Raw genomic sequence first — 22,818 nt, 5'->3', positions numbered from 1 at the left:
AGAAAATTTGAATATTCTTAATCTTAAACTGTAAACCATAATCAGCAATATTAAAATAATAAAAGGCTTGCAATATTTCAGTTGATTTGTAATGAATCCAGAATATATGACATTTTTGTTTTTTTAATTGCATTATAGAAAATAAAGAACTTTATCACAATATTCAAATTTTCTGAGACAGTCCTGTATACATATGTATATATATATCACATCTCACAAACCATATTTACACATGCTAAAAGCCCTGAAAGAGAACTGCTTTGTATACTTTGTACTATATTATTAATATTATTAAAATAGTTGAGTTTTATACAATCTGCTTCTGCTTCTCTATCATATAGTCGTGTTTTTACATGTGAGTGTGTGTATTATATATATATTATAGTATATACATTATATATAATGTGTATATATGAAAATCAGTTTTGTATTCTGCGAGTTATGACTGATTAAATGCGCTGACATTTAACTGTGCCAGCCAGGTGCCCGCACCAAGATGGCGGCCGCACGGCTCGTCAGCGCCAACTGACCAATCAGTGGCGACGCTGATGTAAACAAGGAAGCAGCAAGTGCAACCAACACCCACCACAAACAAGAACTGATGTCTCGCCACTTCATGATCAGGTTTCCCTTTTATATAGGGACAGGATTTGTTAGGAGATCGACGGAAAGCCAATAAAACATCAGTTACATCTTTCTTTTTTTGTTTTATTTTTTGCTTCACCTTTGTTTCGTTTTTAGTGAATTGATATGGATGAACAACACAAGAAGATTCTTCAGAGGAACCGGATTATTTTGGTGAAAGACTTGGATCCATCCGGCCTTTATGATGCCCTTCTTGAAAAGGGAGTTTTCACTTCGGACATGATCGATGAGATAAAGGTACAGTAAGTCACGTGACTTTAGTTTCGGGTTTGTTGGGCGTTTATACAGCAAAGTGAAGTTACTTTCAGGTTTGATTGGAATTAGGGTTTCCAACCGCGGTTGAATTGGTTTGATATTGGATATTGGATATTCGACATTCAAAGACATCCATTTAACTTGTGATACATAACACTGATTTTGGTCATATTGCTTGTGATGTGTTCATGGTCATCTAGACTATATATCACAAGACTGTAATTATTATAAAATCATACTATGGGCTGATTTAATGAGGTTTAATGAATTCTGTCACAATTCTGAATTGTGAATTCTGGTGTTATGTATCACAAGTTTTATGGGTGTTGAATTCATTAAACCACATTAAATCAGCCCATATATATGATTTTTTAATAATTACTGTTTTGTGATATATAGTCTGGATGACCATGAACACATCACAAGTGGTTTGAAAACAATCGGTGTTATGTATCGCAAGTTTTATGGGTGTTGAATTCATTAAACCACATTAAATCAGCCCATATATATGATTTAGATGACCATGAACACATCACAAGTGGTTTGACCAAAATCAGTGGTATGTATCACAAGTTTTATGGGTGTTGAATTCATCATAAAACCACATTAAATCAGATTCATCATAATTAACCACATTAAATCAGCCCATAATATGATTTTATAATAATTACTCTCTTGTGATATATAGTCTAGATGACCATGAACACATCACAAGCAATATGACCAAAATCGGTGGTATGTATCACAAGTTAAATGGATGTCTTTGAATGTCGAATATCCAATATCCAATATCAAACCAATTCTACCGCGGTGGGTTTCCAACTCCCTGAACAATAAATAAGGGACACCTCATCTGCAGCCTTCACCTTTCCTGGCGTGGGGAATTTTTTTAGCCCCTTTTTTGTGAGTGAAACGATTTTTTAACTATTTGACTCGACCCTGAATTGAATTAGATTTTGAATGGAAAACAAATTATTATCCAATTCACTTTAATACAAAATAACAAAATGAACTGAATAAAATAAGTATCTTTCTTAAACAGAAACTTCTCCTGCTTAACTTAAAATTGTATAAATTAATATAAAACAATAATAAGCAAGCGGAATATCCATTCTGTAATAGTGCACATTTTTAGTGCAATAACAAAAGTGCAAACAGAAAAGCGAATTCCCCCATTGAGGGAGGAATAAAGGACAATCTAATCCAGTGGTTCCCAACCTTTTTTCCTTGGAGACCCACCTACTTGTGTCTTATGGCGGGCCCCCCGACCCGTACGTACTAGCACCAAAAGAGTAAAGTGATTCGTTACAAATCTTTAATTGAAAAAATGAACATTAATTATGTTTTTTTGATACATTTCTCTTTGGTTTACCCTGTACTTTGTTTTTCTCACCTTCCTTTTGTGTCACCAATGTATAAAATACACACAAAAAATAATTGCAAGGACATAAAAATATTTCTGAAAAATGTCTCTTTTAATATGAGAGCAACATTTTTTTAACATCTTTCCTTTAACAACCTGTTGGAGTAGTAGTATGATTAAATGTTGAATAATGATATAATAATAAGTTTTTAAGTTTTTAAATAAATTAGTATTTTAAAATGACCAAAATATATTTCTAAGTGGGTTTATACAGACTTGGATTACTGTACTCCATTAGGTGTGTTATTGTGATTTTTTTTTATTTATTTAACATGCGCAAATATAATTTTTACAACTGCATATCCTCAAAGCAGACAAAGTTTCGCTTTTGAGCGTTGCGAGCGCGCGCGAAATTTTGGGGTTTTTCCGGTCGGATTGAGTGTCTATATGCGCAATTTTAACTCTCCAATTATCAAAATACTGTATATATCTTCCCCTGCCTCATCATCATCTCTTGCCTCGACGAGGGGCCCCACGGCTGCTTGAGACCCGGTCGGATCGGTGATTTTTGTAACAAATTTATCAAATGAGCTTTTCAGAGAGACATTAAACTCTTCCATTTTCTTTAGTTTTTTTCTTTTTTCATCCCCTGATGGAAATTTCCTGAATCTGTCTCGTTCTATCGACATTCTGTGACAGTTTGTTCCAACTCCACCGTCTGGATCAGAGCAGCTTGTGTCTGCGCTTGGTCTGATCAGTTGTATTGAACAACAGACACGCACATCATTGCACATATATTTATTGATATGCACAGACTAGTACACATTTAGGTCTGTAATGGAACGTGACTGTTGATATTTATAAGGGAAAAAAAAAAAAAAAAAACGGCCCATAGCGCGAGGCCCCTTGGGGCGCGAGGCCCCGTGCGGTCGCACGGTTCGCACACCCCTTGCGTAGGCCCTGTACATAAGACAAACCTATTTTTGTTGCAGTGGAAGTCTTTGGCTATTTTACATTTGTATGTTCATAGAAAAATCTCTCTTATTTATAATAGGTTCCATACTGAAAGTCCCGCTGATTCCAAAGTGAAACTTAATTGCCTATCTTTGTTATATATACCCATCTTTGTCTGCTTGTCTGTGTCTGCTGTCAGAGCTCCGGGACCAGACGAGACCAGGCCAGACAGTTAGTCCGGGACCTGGAGACCCGCGGGAGTCGAGCCTTCCCTTTGTTTCTAGACGCCCTTCAGGAGTCGGGGCAGCACAGCCTGGCACAGATCCTGCAAACGGATGCTCCAACAATTCATCTTCAGCCCAGCACACCCACAAATATCCGCCCTATTGTCCGGCCTCTTCCAGTCAGTAAGTGTCCGTGATATGAATGTGTAGTTAACCTGTAGTTAACACCATATCTGTCTTTTAAACATGGTCTACTTAAAGCAATCTTTCACACAAAGAAAACACCCTAATATTTCACATACTTCATGTGCTGTGTTGTGTCATAGGCTCTCCGATGGACATTGACAAGAAAAACAAAGATGTTATCCCTGTCTATCCATTGCAGAGGCCCAATACTACTCCGACTCTATGTAAGATTTGTACTCCTTTTAAGTATGATAAAAATTAGTATAAGTGGCTTAATCCTTAACTTGCATTAATGTTGCAGCACCTGAGAATGAGTTCTTCAGACCAAGACCACATGGCAGGACACGACGGGATAGTCTTCAGGTACACTTTGTTTGTCGCCTGCATTAGTTACCTGCATGGAAATTGTCAGCGTAAATGGCTTCTAAATTCTGTTTCAGGGCTACAAGATGGATGCCAGCCCATGTGGCCTTTGCCTCATCATAAACAACATGGAGTTTGAACCTCAAAGCGAGCTGAGCAATCGCAAAGGGTCCAACATAGACTCTGAAAAGCTGGAGAGAAGGTTCAAGGCACTCAACTTTATTGTAGAAGTCAAAACAAACCTGAAACAGAAAGTAAGAATAGTTTCTTTTCTCTTTTGTGTCTGAAACCGACTGAAAGTTTGTGGCGCTGACAGTTATGTTCATGTTTCAGCAAATCAAACAGAACCTATCAGCCTTGTCTAAGAAAGACCATTCCCTGTATGACTGCTGCGTGGTTATAATGCTCTCCCATGGGACTGAGGTATGGCCTTCCTTTCATTTCACTCTATTTCATTGTAACACATAAGGGTCAATGACGAATAAGGATTTTCAACAGGTCAATTTTAAAATAATAAAAATCTATTGCAGTAGTTCAAACATTAAGAATGTTGTGTACACATAAATTCTTATAAAACTTTTAAATTAAGTGATTTTTGTCAAGATGAATTGGCACTAGCCTTAAAAAAAAGTCATGTGGTGCAACCATGATTCATATTAAAATAAATTAATTTCTTTAACATGTTGCATCTTTTTTTTAACAAGTTCTCAGTATTAAAATGTTATTTTAATAGTCGCGTCACATGATATTTCATAAAATGGAAATCGGTCAAACTTTGTTTGTATATTATGATGGAAATATAAATATAAATGTGTATAAATCTTATACACTACAAGATATTTTGGAAATCATGCCAGGTGGGCAGAAGATTGATTTAAAAACATTTAGAGTGATTTCAAAAAAGTTTTCAAAACAAGAGTCATGGTCGGACGATCGCACCACATGACATTTTGGCGCTTAAAACAACAAAATCCCAAATAACTAGTTTTTTTTTGTAAAATTCAAGTGAGTCCATATGTGGGACAGGTAGGTCATATATATGGTATTTTTGTATCCATTTAAACCTTTTTTGAATTGAAAAAAAATCTGTTTTTCGGAAAATATAGGTGTCACGTCATTGACCCATAAGCAAATCTCATTAAAGGCTGTTACATCACCCTCAGATTACTTGCATGTTTTAAATAAGGCTTTCCTACCTAATTTTTTCTCCCAGACCTATTCAAATACAAATCCATATGGCAAAGAAGCATATGCTCAAGTTTATGCTTGCAGGTGAATCACAGCCGCTTCCCGGGAGCCGTCTATGGTGTGGACGGACTGCATGTCCCAGTTCAGAACATCACAACCTCCCTCAACGGCCAGCACTGCCCGTCTTTGCAAGGAAAACCCAAACTGTTCTTCATCCAGGCCTGCGGAGGAGGTATCAAACCACAAACATGCCTTTATTAACTCACAGCAAGTCATATGCAAAATGTGTTCAAAGAAAAAACCTTTTTTGTTGTTTTTTTGTTCAAAAGGTGAAAAAGACACCGGGTTTGAGGTTTCCCCGGAAGAATCTTCGCTGTCCATCAGCGGGTTAGATGACGAGACGGATGCCATCCCGACATCGTCCAGCAGCGACTCTCTGAGCATATCTGATGAAACTGACGCCAGAACCACGCTGCCCACCCCGTGCGACATCCTGGTGTCCTACTCTACTTTCCCTGGTTTGTTTATTGGAAAAAAAAAAACGACTTTGAAATTGCCAGTGAGAGCTTAAGGTTGTTTTATTGTTTTGGTCTCACTTTACTGTTGGACCTTATGACAAATACAGGTTACGTTTCCTGGAGAGACACTGAGTCAGGCTCTTGGTACGTGGAGATACTGGACCGTATACTGGAGGACAACGCTGCTACTGATGACTTGGTCACGATGTTGATGATGGTGAGCTGCTTTTATCAGTATAAGATGGAAGAACCAGATTTTCTTTTCTTGAAGAGCTTCTTCACCATTTGATCTTCTTATTTTCAGGTTAACCACGAAGTTTCCCAAAACTCTGCAAAAGGGGTCTACAAGCAAATGCCTGGTTCCTTTAATTTTCTGCGGAAACTCCTATACTTCCAAGCCGAGGCTTAGTGGAGAAACTTCCGCACACAAAAAAACAACGTTTTTTGCAAGATGCCTGAATTTGAAATGTTTTGTGATTGTATTTTTACTGAAATGATCATGTTTTGCCAATGACCTCATGAATTTTTTACAGTTGATACTTTTCTAAATGAACAATTTGGCTATTGGTGTAACTTTGCTTTAAAAAAAAAAAAGCATATGTCCTTTTTTTTAAAATTTAATGGACACATTGTATGTAGCACTTTTGAGGAGCAGAAAAATCAACAAAGCCTATGAGCCTATTATTGTCTGAGACGTTGCACATAACAGACTGGGCCCAAAATGTCTACATTGATTTAAAAGAATTTCACACCTTGATCTTTTTACTTTTGTTGTACTTGTCACCCTTTTTTCTTGTTCTTTTTTTGTATATATATAAATATGAATGAGCTCCAATTAAAACACACTGGAAACAGTTCATGTGCTTTGGATTTTCTTGTAATATTTACAATTATAGTAAAATGTACATAAGCAAGCGCACAATTTCTTTTGAGCCACTGCCAGCAGATAAGTGATATACTCCAATGACAAAAATTCAAATTTTGTGGTCCATTTTACAGTTCAAAGGAATGAAGACACATGCAGAACAAGCAGTCTTGTCTGTTTGTTGCTGTGGAACAAAGATCTTGATTTCTGGTGGACATTAAAAAAAGATAATGGATATTTGTGTTTATGAATTATGGACTGTATGTGAAGATAAAGTAGTGTTAAAGCCACACTCTGTGATAATTGTAATACCTTTTTTGACCACATGGAGGCATTCATATCCTTTGTGTTGGACAAGAAGCCACTTGCAAGTCTGTGATAATTGGTGAAGACAGTCTGGTATTCTTCTAATACTAGAGGAGCACTTTGTTGCATCTTTCACCAGTGGTATACTGTGATGTGCTGCACCCTGTTGGTCAGATAAGCAATTGCTACATGGAGTGGCTTAAATTATTGTAATTTATAAAGATTTAAAAAAGAAAAAATCCTATAGTTTCAATAGATCAGCCCCAACATTTGGCATTGGAAAAAGGCTATCCTATCATCTGCAGGGACTTTTGGATGTTTTCTTTAAAAAAAAAAAAAAAACATTCTTAAGGAAAACAGCATTTTGTTTGAGATTATCACTGTAAAAACATTTAATAAATAATTCCACACGCTCCTGTGTCACTTTAATGGAGTTGCACTTTATCTTCATTGCCACCAGGTGTCTCTATAAAATCACAAATATTTCCATTTAGCTTCATACTAAACTGCTCTCACAAGTTCAGTATGAAAGGCAAAGCTGCAACCATAAAATAATTCCAAAACGGGTCATGATTTAAGCAAATAGGAGACTTCATCCACTGATATGAAGAACGTCTTCAGCTGTTTATTTATGCGTGTGTCACTGGCAGAAATTCTTGCCCAAATGCCGGAATCCTTAAACTATCACACCAGACAAAGTTAGAAAGGGGTAACGACCTTTAATGTCCCAGAGTTCATTAAAACTAAGGAGCGATCCAACCTGACGAAACCTTCCACTCTGTAGAATAGTGAATGCTTCCAAGGTATACGCTACAATCCCCCGCCACCCGTTTACCCACGCACTTTAGTATCACACGTTGCCCGGTAAAACGGGCATGTCACTTCAAACAGCTGCACTGCATAAAACACACACCAGCTAAGGTCTATCCAACCACAAGTCCTTACAGTGCTCTAAAATCCTGCGGGTTTACACAATAAACAAAAAGCTTAACAAAAAGGGAAAGGGAATTTACTTAACTCACCAAAGTGGCATGTTAAGTATACAGTATATATAAGACCTGAACAAAACCCAAGCGTTAATAAACCTGGGACCCTGACATCTATCCCTGGCAAAGTCCACCTGGTCTTCCACAGCAGAGCGACAGTTAATTTCAGTCTTGTTTTTCCCAGTCAACTTCCTTGAACACAGTAGATAAAGCACCTAAGGTTATCACTCCAGCTGCCCATCAGTTACCAGTGTGGTCTAATGCTACACAGAGGGAATTTAATACAGATTCAGGTTCAGATTCAGATTCAGACGACTGTATTAATCCCTTTGGGAGGTTCCCTCGGGGAAATTGACATCTCCATCTCACACACACAACACTGTCATTTGCAAATCACCCCAAAAGCCAAACACTCATATAAAGATAAAAAGATAAGAAAATTAAAAATAAAGATAAAAGTAAGAGGTAAAAGGTAAAAATAAAAATAAAAAAATAAAAAGTGCTGTGCCATAAAAAGAATAATAAGGATAGAAAACGTGTATAATATAGCACAGTCAAAACAGTCAGTGTTCACCGCTAAGAGAAATAACACTGTCACCAGATGTTAACAGCTGATATATATTCATATAAAACATCTCAGAGCTGCCCATAGTGTTCAAATGAATCTATATGATACCAGTGAGCATATGAAGTTGTCATGCCTATAACAGCTGAATGCGGCGATTTCCATGTTGCTCAGCAAAACGCTTTACAAATGTATCTAGATCTAATGCTTTTGTGCGTTTTGATTCAATGCTGAGTACAGCCAAACTCGATAGTCTCTTTTCTGTCATAGTAGACCGCAAATAAGTCTTTATGAGCCTCAGAGATGAGAAACTTCGTTCACAGGATGCACTGCTCACAGGTAAAACAACCGCTTTTTTACACAACCTGAACAACTCATAAAAAAACATCCTGGTACGTATGGGTCCAAAAACTGAGTGAACTCCATTAGAGTGGTAGAACACTCCTTTTCCCCCTCTTTTCTGTCTAGTACTCTCTTTGTCTGATGTAACTCATGTTTGAGATCCTCAATATTTGAATCATAAGCCTCAGCCAATAACAGAACAGCCTCCTCTCTCAAAAAAGTTGGACTGGACGGATTTAGTGCCTGGACACCCTGCATAATGTTACAATTTGTGTTAGAAAATCTTCTTCCTATTTCTCCAATCATGTTATCCAGAACTGGATAATACACAGAGACACAAAAAGTGTGTTTGCTATCTGGAACTACATGCTGTCCCAAGGTGGAGTCGATGAGAGTATCCTGAAGCACCTTTGTTGTCTGTCTTGGCCTCTGGTTTTCGCTGAGTTGTATCAATGTTACTTCGTTGGCATAAATCAAGTGTTTCACTCCACATTTCCTCAAAAGAGGTTTGAAAATAAAAATAAAAAAATAAAAAGTGTGGTGCCATAAAAAGAATGATAAGGATAGAAAAAGTGGTGTAATATAGCACAAAGTTATTGCACTGTCCTGGTTATTGCACAATAACATACATACAGTGTTTGTGGAATTGTTGAAAGGAAAATTGAAGCTTTTCAGCATTGGTAGCTGGTACTGACATGATGACAGGCAGATGTGTGGGAGATGGGCATGTTTATGTCACATTATCTCCAACCAATTAAAGTATTTAGTGCATGAAGAAAAACATTTTTTTTAACTGTTTTACAAGTTAAGTCTTGTAAAATGAATTTTATCTTCAGGAGTAGGCTATTCAACTTATTATCCTAAAACCGCAGAGTCTCCCCCACATCAGGATGGTTCCACCTAACCTGTCAAATGGCACCTGGCTTCACCTGTCAATCACTTGGACCAACGATGGAGTCGTGGTTGAAGCATAGCAGCAATATTTTTATGTTTGATAAATCAGTTACTGATGGCACAGTTTTTTACAACCAAAAGTGCTTTGCGCTGGTTAGGGGGTACTTGGCTGAAAAAATATTTCACAGGGGGTACATCAATGAAAAAAGGTTGAGGACCACTGTATTATACTATTATCATTGTTGTTGTTGTTGTATTATTATGCACAGACAGTCCTAAGAAAAGATAATTCTGGATCAAATAGACTGATTTCAAACTTTACATTCAAGTTTAGTTCTCTCTATCAACAAATGCATCAGTTACACACCCATTTCAATCAGTATTTTTCTGTAATGTCTCCTCAAAACATGACTGACATGGTGACATTTATCGCCTTAAAAATAGTCAAACTTCTGAACAACATACATTGAAAACTATAGCCAATATATTATATATTGGCTAAAGTTTATAGCTTGTATGAGACCACCGTTATTTTACCACTATTTTTCAACAGAGGTGAATGCATAGGGCATTAACAAGGCATTCAATAAATGTTCATCAGGGCCGCTGGAAAAACAAAATTCTTCACTCTAGACCGAGGGAGACGGATTAATATCTGATGAGTGGGAGCTTAAGTGTTGGTGCTACAACGTTTTATTTCAACAACATACCCACCTTCAAGTGAAGCACGAGTTTCCTTGGGTTTTGCATGTTTTTCCCTCCTGCTCGCTTATCATTCGTGATGTCTTTTGGACGTCATGTTCATCCCTGTCAAGTTTTGGATTTAAAAAAATAAGGGACATTTTTACAGGTATGCATGTTGAAATCTCACCTCCTGTAGCCCTGCAAGAGCTTACTTCACATCAGATGTTGAGTGCTGTCAGTCATTGCGCGGTCAGATTAATGGTCTTTTTTCTCTCCTCTGCCTCACGGTAGCACAAGATGAAAGATGAGGCCATACGCACAGCACGTGTTCTGCGTTTAGGGGCAGCCTAATAAAAATAACAATTATTATTGTACATATTATTTTGGTGTGCCAGTCACAAGACACGCAGCTGCACTTTTAACCAAGTAATGCTGAAACTCCTACCCCAATATTAAGTGCATTGCAGTAATCCAGCCAAACTGTGACTAAAAGGTATGTATTACTGTCTCAATATGTATGTATGTATGTATGTATGTATGTATGTATGTATGTATGTATGTATGTATGTATGTATGTATGTATGTATGTATGTATGTATGTATGTATGTATGTATGTATGTATGTATGTATGTATGTATGTATGTATGTATGTATGTATGTATGTATGTATGTATGTATGTATGTATGCATGTATGTATGTATGTATGCATGTATGTATGTATGTATGTATGTTTAGAAACTTGGATCCACTGGAGAAGTCTAAGCCGTGATGTAAAAAAAACATTGTTTCAGTCTTCTTGTCATTATAGTGTAAAAGGCGGACGGCCAACCAAGGGCTTTACATTGTCAAGACACTTGAGCCGGGGTCCAAAAATTGGGCATCAATCTATTTATGGGGAATATAAATCTGTAGCCAACATAATAGAAATAAATGACATGATTCTTGAGTATGGAACCAGGATCAAAAAGAGAGAGAAGAGAAGGGGGCCGAAGACTGAGCTCTCTGGGACAGCTCTCTAGCCTATATATAATATATTGGCTAAAGTTTTAGATCAATTTATGTTAAGAATTTTTATTTTTAAGGAGATAATGTCGCCATCTGTTGGTGAATTTAATTCACAACAGTTAGCTTTTGAGGAGGCATTACAGAAAAAGGCTGATTGAAATGAGTGTGTAGCTGATGCATTTGTTGACAGGGAACTATATAATAATAATAATAATAATAATAATAATAATAATAATAATAATAATAATAATAATAATAATAATAATAATAATAATAATAATAATAATAATAATAATAATAATAATAATAATAATAATAATAGATAGCAAATCTCCAATCTCCAAATCTCTGGATTCCCCTCTGCATAGCAATAAGTCTCCCTGTTACAGTTGCCTCTGCCGGGCGAAGCTTTTCAAAACTCAAGCTCATCAAGATATACTTCCGCTCATCAATGGCACAAGAACGCTTGTAAGTGGCTTGGCTATCATAAGCATCACTCAGAAATGTCACAGCAGTTGTCATACGATGACCTCATTGATGACTTTGCATCTAGAAAATGCAGATGTGTGCATCTGTAAAAGGCACATGTACATGTCTAGTTCTGCTTTCAGACCTGCTGGACCCTGCTTTCAGTTTTTTTGTGGGGGATTGAGGTGGTGGAAGTTACTTTGTTTTGATGAGTAATTGATGGCTATTTGTGACTCAGATTTGTTTATTTCAATTCGAAGTTTTTTATTTAATATTTAATTATTTATTTCAGGTTGAAGCTTTTTATTTAATATTTAATTATGTATTTCAGATTGAATTTTTTATTTTATTTGACTCATACAGCCAAACTACAGTATCTATACTTACAGTAAAATTGTTACTATTAATAAAGGTTGTCAAGTTAAATGGCATGTTGTATATGGTTATTTTGTACCTATGATACGTTTGGGATGGGGAGAGGGCGTGGTTAAGGGGGGCTTGGTTGATTGTCACAGGTGCTGCAAATTAATAAATGACTGCCTGCTGCCGCGTGTCAGTATTCTGCATGCCGGTCAAAGAGAGCCGATCGCTTTGTGTCGTTTTTCCTCCATCAGTGAACACTGAACAGTAATCGGTGTTTCAGCCTCTTTTAAGAATGTCAGCCTCAACAGGTTATGGGCCCAGAAAGGAGCTTGGAAACCGATGGACCCGTTTATGTTTCGATGGAGATGAGCGTAATTGGGTCAATATCGCTGAAGGGTGCCTTTTGGTGTCCTGTACATACATATTTCATTTGCCATGTTAACGTAACATAAAAATAAGCAATAAAGGCAGTGTAATATGGGAATAAGTTTTTACATTCCGAAAAAAGCAGTACTTGGCTCTTTAGATACATTTTCTAGCTTTTCTGCAGGTTTGTATAAGAGGATGCATGCTATTTTGCTATGTCCCAAGCACTGCTCATTCAATTTCAATGTGGGTAAAATATAGCCAAATCATAAAATATTAAAACATTTTTTTCATATTATTATTTTGTTAAATGAAATATTACTCATCTTAAGTGTATTGATCATTTGGTAATAAAAATCATATATATATTTAATAAAAAAGAAGAGTTTATGTGCGTCCCTTAAATGATTGTCCACCCTGTCGTATTGGAGGATCCGCCCCCTTCAGAAAAGGTCATCCCCTCTAGTGACATCACGAGAACAGTTTTTTTTCTCTCTTCAGTGGCGGGAAATTCAAGGCTGGGGTGAGTGAGTAGTTGACTTTCCTACTGACAAAATTTCTTTGTATAAGTTTGCTTACTTGCACAACCCAAGCTTAGGATGTCAGCCCTGTCGGCATGAAATATGCAGGAAGTGATTAGAATACAATATTGTCAAAATATGTAAGTTTAATTATATCAAATTCTCTTCAAAAACCAGGCTAGCTAGTTAGCTAGTGACCCTTTGTTCTAAGCTTTTATGCTAACTGAAGCTCAAAATGTCCACCCTGTCGTTGTACCAAAATGTCCACCCTGTCGGCCACTCAGATCCGACAGGGTGGACATGCACATGACAGGGTGGACATATAATTCATCTTGTTGATAATCGTGTATAATTTTGTGATAATTAGAAACATCTGCAGTAGAAAATATTTTGTAATTTATAAAAATATATTTGCTTGTTGTCATGAAATCACTGCATTTTTCAGGACATGCCTCTGAGTGCTGCAGAATCTGCACGGCGGTATAGAGAACGCCGGAATGCAAACCCTGAAAAAAGAGAAGCATACCTTCAGAAAGAAAGGGAGAAATGGAAGAAAGATAGAGATACAGGGAAGAAGAAGGGAATTAATGAACTCACTGAGAGAGGAAAGCGAAGTCAAAGGAAGAAATGGAGTGAGGAAAAGAAAGCTTCCAGAGCTAAAGCTAAAGCTAAAGCCCAAACAATGATGGTGTTGCAGACTCCTCCCTCAACTCCAGAAAGTCCCCCACAGCCGGGGGCCTCAAGGTTAGCGTAAATGTAGTATGGAAACATATAAATGAAACATAACTCTTGGCCAAATTATTTATTAATTATAGTCACCTACAGTATTTCATATTATTAGTTATACTTACCTCTGTGTACTTACCTAGTTAGATGCTCAAATCATTCTAGAATGGCAAATTTAAATTTGAATTATTTGATTTACTGTACATACAGTTTATATCTAAGTGCATATCTGAATATGATTTTGTTGTTGTTAGGAGTGAATATATCATATAATTGGTTAGGGATGAAATAGGCGTAATCAACACTGATTACTTTAAAAATCTGACAACAATTTCTATATTCTAGGCAACGCCTTCAAGGAGAAAGGATTCGAGAAAGAAGGAGGAGGGAATTGATGAAAGAATTAGAAAAGTTGAAAGAAAAACTGGCAAAGGAAAAGAAAAAGGCAGAAAAATACAAAAAGAGATACCAGAGGAATAAGAAAGAAGCACTATCAGCGTCTCCTCATTCAAAACTCAGGGAACTGGTAAGAAGCCAAAATGTTAGGTCCCCCATTAAGAGAGTCCTATTATTTCACACCACCCTGATTGAGAACATCCGAAGAAAATACAGAAACGCAAAAACTGAGAGAGAAAGACAACTGATTGCCAGGGTAACTTCTGGAAGTATATTAAAAAAGTACAAACTCCAGAAGTACACACAAACAGCTTTTGGCTACTCAAAAAAAAGAGGTGCAACTTTCAATGTGGATCTTTGCGCAACTGTGAAGAGAAAAGAAAGCTGTGCAGCTATGGAGATCAAGAGGAAAGTGAGGTCCTTTTTTCTCCGTGACGATGTTAGCCGTTGGACACCAGGCTGCAAACAAACAGTCACCCGACAAAAGAAAAAAATGCAAAAAAGATTACTCACAGACACATTGAAAAATCTACACAGAAAATTTTTTTCTGAGCAAAATGGTCAGCTGTCATACAGCACATTTTGCCGGCTCAGGCCATTTTGGGTTGTTACACCCACAGACGCTGACCGCAACACATGTTTGTGCAAAACACACGATAACACGCAACTCATGGCCAATGCGCTCCACAGTTGTGGTATATTGCCGACCAAAAGCATTGAAGATATGGCCGACTCAATCATGTGTGATCCAAAGGCAAAAGCATGTGCTTACAATGAGTGTAGGGAGTGCATCTTCAATGCAAATGCAACTCTTAAGCAACCTGGGGAAGCAGAGGTTTGTGTGGCACAATGGACAACAGAAAGGATCCATAAAGAAGAAAAATCCTCAATGATTACAGTGAAGAGGGATCTCAGAACAACAGAGTCTGAGCTGGTTAGCCAATTTCAAGAAAGGCTCAGCAGATTTAAGCAACATGTCTTCAATATTAGATGGCAATATACAGCCTACAGACAGATCAGAGAGACCCTAAACGTTGATGAGTGCATGCTGCACATTGATTTTAGCGAAAATTACTTGTGCAAATACAGCCAAGAAATTCAATCCGTCCACTTTGGAGGATCGCACCAACAGGCAACTCTCCACACAGGGGTACTTTACACTGCTGGTGACCAGTCACCTCTCGCCTTCTGCTCCATTTCTCCAAGTCGGCGGCATGACCCGACAGCTATTTGGGCCCACCTTGACCCAGTACTTGAGATGGTAAAGCAAAGGTGTCCTGAAGTAAAAAGACTTCACTTCTTCAGTGATGGGCCAGCCACCCAGTATCGGCAGAAAGGAAACTTCTACCTACTCTCCACAGAGCCCTATAAACTAGGCTTTGAAAATGTCAACTGGAATTACTTTGAGGCAGGACATGGCAAGGGGGCACCAGATGGTGTTGGTGGAGCGCTGAAGAGATCAGCAGACAGAGCCGTCAAACATGGAGAGGACATCCCTAATGCACAGATCCTTTATGAAAAACTGAAATGTACCAACACTTCAGTGGAGTTATTCTACATCAGTGAAGATGATGTTGAATCAAAGCCAGAGGTAATAAAATAACAGAAATGTAGCCCTTACTTTTTAAAATTCCCAACCTATATAAATTACCAATACATGTACATATTTATATCTCTTTTTTCATCACACAACAGATACCTGTCATCACTCCAATAAAAGGAACAATGAGGGTGCATCAAGTGATGAGTGTGTCACCAGGCAAGGTTAAATACCGGGACATCACATGTCTCTGCAAGAGAGAGGCAGGTATGTTGGACTGTCCCTGTTATGAATTAAGGGAAGCAACTCTAAGTGAAGAGGACAACCATGTCCCTGCATCTGACAGCACAACAGACACCAAATGGCGTCCACAATTAATTGAGGCAAAACACATCGGAGAATGGTGTGTGGTCAATTATGATAACGAAGCCTATCCTGGCATTGTCATTGAAGTGGAAGAGCACAACCTAATGGTTAAGTGCATGCACCGGAACGGGATTAACAAATTCTTCTGGCCTAGTCCCAGAGAAGATGTTACCTGGTATGCAGATCAACAGATTCTCTGTCTCATTCCAGAGCCACAAGTCCTCAATAAACGCTCTGTACAGATAGACAAGGCTTCATGGCTGTATGTACAAGAGCAGTTGAGATGAGCCAGAGGGCAGGAATCCATTTGTTGCTCAGCAAGGTTCAAACTTTTCTTTCTTTTTTTTGAACCTACAGCAATTATTCATTGTTCATGAATGTAAGTTTACATTTCTTCTCAGGAGTGTTGTTTCTCTCTGTTTTTCTCTTGAATTCACATGATCGTTAAATGTTTTTAAGATGTGGTTCCTCAAGAATGTGTTCAAGAATACGTTATGTGAATCATCACATGTTTTAATTACTTCAAATACCTACACATGAAATCAATAAAAAAAACATTTGTTTCAAATAGACTTATGTTTCATTTTCATATTTTGCCATGCTTTGTGTGTTCTGCTTTATGTGTCCACCCTGTCATGTGCTGGTCCACCCTGTCATCTTGATATTTTTGAATAATAATTCAATTATACTGTTAAATATCTGTTTATATAATCTAGTGTGTTCAATAGCTAAGTGGGGGGCAATAATATGCAAATAAAAAATTGCATCCAAATATCACAGTTTTCTCCAAATTAAATAAAATATATGTACAAATTGTGTGTGTTTCTTTAAAAATCGATGGTTTGCATAAAATATTGTATTTATTTATAACTTGAAAGCAAACAAATAACCCTGTCTAAGAAAGGGACATCATATGTTCCAGAAAAGGTTATTTTTATATTTAATATTGCAATGAAAACATATTTAACAGTTATGTATATGTCCATGACAGGGTGGACATGTCTTATGGTTTATTCTCCCAATATTGGCCCATAATTATCTGAAAATATGTGTGGGAGCTCCGCTAATATATATTTCTACAACTTGGGTGTCTACTATTCATGATAGGACATAAAGAGAATCAGAAATTAAGACCAACATTTGTGAGTATTGTGAGGGCTGAAAGGCACTCTACGGTGATATTGACCCAATTATGAGTTGTGGGAAACTTGGCGTGATGGAAAAGGGCCTGATGGTCGATAGGTGCCACGTCACATATCACCAGGGACATTGCCAGATTCACAGACTTCGATGCAAGTTTTGAGCCACGGAAACACGTTGTGGAGGTGGCTGATGGGGAGCGGACCGGTGGCATCGCGCTGAAGAAAGGTACCGCTAAAGTGCGAGACAGTAAAGGGCGTGTCCTATCTTTCCCCCAAGACATCTTCTCTGTCAAGGCAGCGACCGCCCAGGGAGCGACAGTCATCTTCAAAGAAGGTCAGAACAGACTCGTTCAGGAGAACGGTGTGATATTTGACATTCAGGTGTTTTATTTTATTTATTTATTTATTTTATTTATTTATTTATTTATTTATTTGCACAGTGATAACACAATAATTTTTTTTTATCATACAAGGACAAATAATTTGTGCAGGAGAGGAAAAGAAGCCCGAAGGGCTTATAAAAAATCCTCCCCTCAATACAAAATCACCCAAACAAATCAGTCAATAGCAAAAGAATAGAAAAGAAAAGGAAAAGGTAAAAGAAACAAAGAAAATTAAAGCTGCAAGCAGCGATGAACGGGCCCTCGCACTCACGGCCACCGCCCCCCCATAAGCATATCAGAAATGACACCACCCACGACTTCCTATGTCAAACCATTCAAAAGTTATGGCAGAAAAAAGGGACAACCAATCAGAAGAAGGGGCGGGGATAATTCAGGCCAATGAAGGTCAAGGACTCCATACAGAATCTGATGATACCACCCACGACTCTCTATGTCAAACCATTCAAAGGTTATAGCAGAAAATCGGGACAACCAATCAGAACAAGGGGCGGGGCTAATTTTCACCAATTATGGTCAAGGACTCAATACCGAGTCCCATGACACCACCCACGACTCTTTATGTCAAACCTTTCAAAAGTTATGGCAGAGAAAAGTATTCTAGGGGGCGCTGTTGAGCAGTTAGGCAACGCCCATTAATGCAAACCATGAAATATCAAATTCATCGCCAGGCCTGGCTTGCATGCAAAACTTGGTGACTTTTGGAGAACTATCAAATATGGACCAATCAGATGAAGGGGGGCACGCTTTTTGGCGTCTAGCGTCGCCACGGTAACACTTTTGAAAGAGAAAAGTAATGCGCGTAGTCGCAAGATGAAGACGCACATTTTGATGTATAACACACCTGGGTGCACGTTACGGTTCGGGCCGTACTAATTGCCGAAAGAATGAGAGGGACCTGGCTGCAGGCAAGATGGCCGACAAGGGCGCCGCCATAGTTCCATCCATACCGGAAGTCCATACCGGAAGTTGGTCACTTCGTTAATATATATATATATTTTTTTTATTTTTTTTTTAATTAACCTTTGCAAACAGTACAATGATAACAAAACTTCACATTATGCAATTTCACGTTGAATTATAACATATAAAGAGTATTACTCAAATAAAAAACAAAACCAATGCATACCGGAGGTCCAGACCGGAAGTTCATACCGGAAGTTGGTCTTTTTTTTTTTCTTTTTTTTACAAGCTTTATTGAATAGTTCTCATATTACAAAAAACATAAACAGACAGACATACAAAACAGTCTTTACATACATACATACATACATACATACATACATACATACATACATACATACATACATACATACATACATACATAAGAGTACAACAACACAGGAGCCAGGGGGATTAAGAATATAGGGGGGATAAAGAGTATATAATAAAAAACAAAACAAAAAGCACAACACATTATAACAGAAAGCCAAAACATTTACATACATTTATGGTTTTGATTGCTTTTGAATTAGTAGAACACTTAATAGAGTCCAGATACTGTTTTAATTCACAATGAAAAGTAAAAAAAAAAAAGGGTTTTTTGCGTAAGAATTTGGATTTGTGGATGTGGAATTTTGCGAGGATAATCAACAAATTAATAATAAATGTTTCTTTTGGCTTTGTTCTAATTGTTACATGGTCAAAAACACCAAACAACACATCCTTCCAAAATAAATTAAAATCAATATCAATTCTTTCCGACACAAAATTACACATATCACTCCAAAAAGTTTGAACAATGGGGCACAGCCAGAATAAGTGTGTCATTGTTTCAGAATTTGCAGAACAAAAAGTACAGTTTGAATCGATATTTCTTTTGAATGTTTTTACAATGTGATCATTTGTAGGATAGAATTAATGAATTAACTTAACTTAAATTTCTTTAACTTTGTTTGTCACCAGGTATTGGTTGGGTGAGAGCCAGACCTTCTTCCAGTTAATATTTTTTATATATTTATTCCAATATGGGATGTATATTATTAAAATATAACATGAATATATATATATATATATATATATATATATATATATATATATATATATATATATATATATATAGCCTATATAATATAAATGTACTTACTAATAATTATGTCTTTTTAACTTATTTATATACATATATAACAAAATAAAAAAATGTATGTATATATATATAGCCTACGGAGGTAGTTTACCATAGACTAGTTTACAAGCAGCGATTCGAAAATGATAAAACACACACATTATATATATATATATATATATATATATATATATATATATATATATACATATATATATATATAATCCACCTCAATTAACCTCAGACAGCACTTAAAGCTAAGGACGCTGAATTTGAGTGACCAACGGGTAAATGAAAATGCCATCAGTCCTGTGTGTTCACAGATATATAACATAAAAGATTAATTTATTGATTTGTACATTTATTTTCAATAGATCTTTGTGCTACTGAGGGTGATTGAGGAGGTCACAGGTATAGGAGCAAGAATACAGAGAGGGGAGATTAGACTGCTGGGTTTAGTCTCTGATGTGATGCTCCCAGAGGTAAGATGGTCAATAGAGCTTCCTTGGGAAATGGAAGGAAATTATTTGGTGGTCAATATTTTATTCCTTTGGAAAACATAAAACCAAAACAGTGCACACGTTAGAATATGATTAGATCATTTAACTGTTTTTCAGATAATGATCAAAATCCTGGAAGGAGAGGGCATGACCAGACTGAAGGAGAGGGACCTGGCTGCAGGCAAGATGGCCGACAAGGGCGCGGCCATTTTTTCCATCCATACCGGAATTCCAGACCGGAAGTTGGTCTTCTTCGTGTATATTATTATTCGTCGCGCTGAACCAGACCGGAAGTTGGTCTTCTTCGTGTATATTATTCGTCGCGCTGATCCGGAGGTTTGTCTTTCCTCGTTCTTTTTTTTTTTTTTTTTTTTTTTTTTTTTTTATTGAACATACAATAACACAGTATCATAACATTTTCTCGTAAGGACATTAATATATTTTAAACATGACGTGGAATGTTGTCATCAAGTATAAGCCATGTACAAAATATATATATATATATATATATATATATATATATATATATATATATATATATATATATATATATATATATATGTAGAAATGAATCAAAACAAAACAAACAAAACAAACAGGGGTTGTTATTTTAAAATACTAGTAAAACCATTTGCATATATTTTCAAAATCAGGCAAAACAAAAACCATAACAAAATAGGAGCAAGGTCTGAGGCATGAATCACAAAAGCAAAAAACAAGATATGTCGTCACAAATCTTTTTAGCCAATTTGCTGGAATCCATTTTTTTGAGGGACAAAAAGAACAATTTAAAATCATTTAAAAACCAATCAAAGGAGGGTTTACCATTTCTCCATTTACAGCAGTGAATATGATATTTACCCATGATAATAATTATATTTATCATATCAGATATAACAGCCTTCAAATTGTCTACATATAAAAAAATATGAGAAATATCAAAAACTGGTATGTCATCTATTTTAAGTAATAACCAACTTCTCAATTCTTTCCAGAAGTTTCTGGACACAGGACATAAGAAAAACATATGATCTAAAGTTTCATCTGCTGCATTACAGAAAGTACACAGGTCAACTTCAAACTTAAATCTTTTTTTAAGAAATTCTGCAACTGGGTAGACTTTATGCAGTATCTTAAAGTGAGTTTCTTTCATCTTTGGGGAAATAGGCCATTTAATATATTTAGAGTGAGCTTTTTCCAACATAGATACTGTTACTTTCTCAAGCCCTTGGAATTTACGTCCTCTGTTGAAATCGTAAAAAAATATTGATTTCCACGCAGCACTAATCACTTTGTTGTTAAATTTTTTGTCATTTAAGTTGCATTCATTAATCATCAGTCTTGGTAGTGTTGATTCAACACTTGAAAATAACAAAGTATTCTGGATTAAATGCAGAAGTGGAATAGGAATTGCTTTAAGGATCCTGTTATATTCCCTCTGAGTACAATTTATTTTATATTTTCCTAACCATGTCCTGTAGTCCAGAAGACCTCCACCAGAATCCATCATATCCTTCACAAATAAAATGCCTGCCTCATACCAATCTCTTTTAAATAACGATTTTCTATTTACTATTATCACTCTGTTATTCCATAAAACGGATCCATGAGGGGAAAAATTATGAGTGAATAGTGAATATGAGTTATTTTCCTTTTTTTTTTTAAATTTAATTTAATTTCTTTTCCTCTGTACTCTTTATGCACCTTTTCCCTGATACATGTTGGAAAAAAGATATGATGCCTTGTTTGTATATGAATATATTTTCAATAAAGTAAAAAAAAAAAGAAGACTTCCTGTCTGGATCAGCGCGACGAATAATATACACGAAGAAGACCAACTTCCGGTCTGGTTCAGCGCGACGAATAATAATATACACGAAGAAGACCAACTTCCGGTCTGGAATTCCGGTATGGATGGAAAAAATGGCCGCGCCCTTGTCGGCCATCTTGCCTGCAGCCAGGTACTCTTGGACTGAAGGCTGAGATCATGATGGCCAGTGGGAGTCGGATGCTGACCCCACAGTCATTGTTCATTATTATTTCATTGTTATGTTCAATTTAATTTGTTCCTCCTCATTGTTGTATATATATATATATATATATATATATATATATATATATATATATATATATATATATATATATATATATATACATACATACATACATGTTTTTTATTTTGTTATATATGTATATAAATAAGTTTTAAAAAACATAGTTATTAGTAAGTACGTTATGTTATATAATGTTTTATAAAAATGTTTTATAATTTTCGTTTTATGGCCGCTTTTAAACTACCTCCGTCATATTTGAACAATATACACGAAGAAGACCAACTTCCGGTTGAAAGACCAGCCTGCTTACCAAATCTGGACCCCAAGAAAACTTCAGTGGGCAAAGTTTGTCTAGTTACATCCACAAGAAGTAACAATCGTAATATACCTTCCCTGTTTCAAAATGATATAACCACCACCCCTTATGTTATTAATTACTGGTCTGGTTTTGGTGATGACTTAAATTGGAAGAACATCTGGACTCTTCCATACAAATACCTTCTTACAAATTAAGTGAGGGAAATCTCTTTTAAAATGTTACATAAGTATTACCCTGCTAATCATT

The 22,818-nt window shown here is 36.5% G+C and overlaps 1 protein-coding gene and 1 long non-coding RNA gene across 3 annotated transcripts; one reads left to right on the top strand and one right to left on the bottom strand.

The window, feature by feature from the left end:
* The first annotated feature begins 542 nt into the window (after positions 1–542).
* On the top strand, positions 543–6,542 carry casp9 (caspase 9, apoptosis-related cysteine peptidase). Of its 2 annotated transcripts, XM_061735061.1 has the most exons (11): positions 567–624; positions 742–882; positions 3,417–3,624; positions 3,768–3,851; positions 3,929–3,990; positions 4,068–4,244; positions 4,324–4,413; positions 5,263–5,410; positions 5,508–5,696; positions 5,804–5,913; positions 6,001–6,542. In XM_061735061.1, the coding sequence occupies exons 2-11, from the start codon at positions 751–753 to the stop codon at positions 6,103–6,105; spliced, it is 1,305 nt and encodes a 434-aa protein (XP_061591045.1). In that variant the 5' UTR covers positions 567–624; positions 742–750; the 3' UTR covers positions 6,106–6,542. The 2 variants fall into 2 exon arrangements, with proteins under 2 accessions (XP_061591044.1, XP_061591045.1); XM_061735060.1 differs by having other exon boundaries at positions 543–882.
* Positions 4,209–10,633, bottom strand: LOC133456566 (uncharacterized). Its single transcript, XR_009783801.1, has 3 exons — positions 10,551–10,633; positions 10,369–10,461; positions 4,209–5,399 (listed from the first exon to the last, which is right to left on the bottom strand). It is a non-coding gene; the product is annotated as an uncharacterized LOC133456566 (long non-coding RNA).
* Between the last annotated feature and the right edge of the window lie 12,185 nt (positions 10,634–22,818).

The sequence above is a fragment of the Cololabis saira genome, chromosome 12 (assembly GCF_033807715.1).
Source record: "Cololabis saira isolate AMF1-May2022 chromosome 12, fColSai1.1, whole genome shotgun sequence".
NCBI lineage: Eukaryota > Metazoa > Chordata > Actinopteri > Beloniformes > Belonidae > Cololabis > Cololabis saira.
The sequence above is the reverse complement of the archived record's forward strand: the minus strand, read 5'-3'. Positions and strand labels throughout refer to the sequence as shown.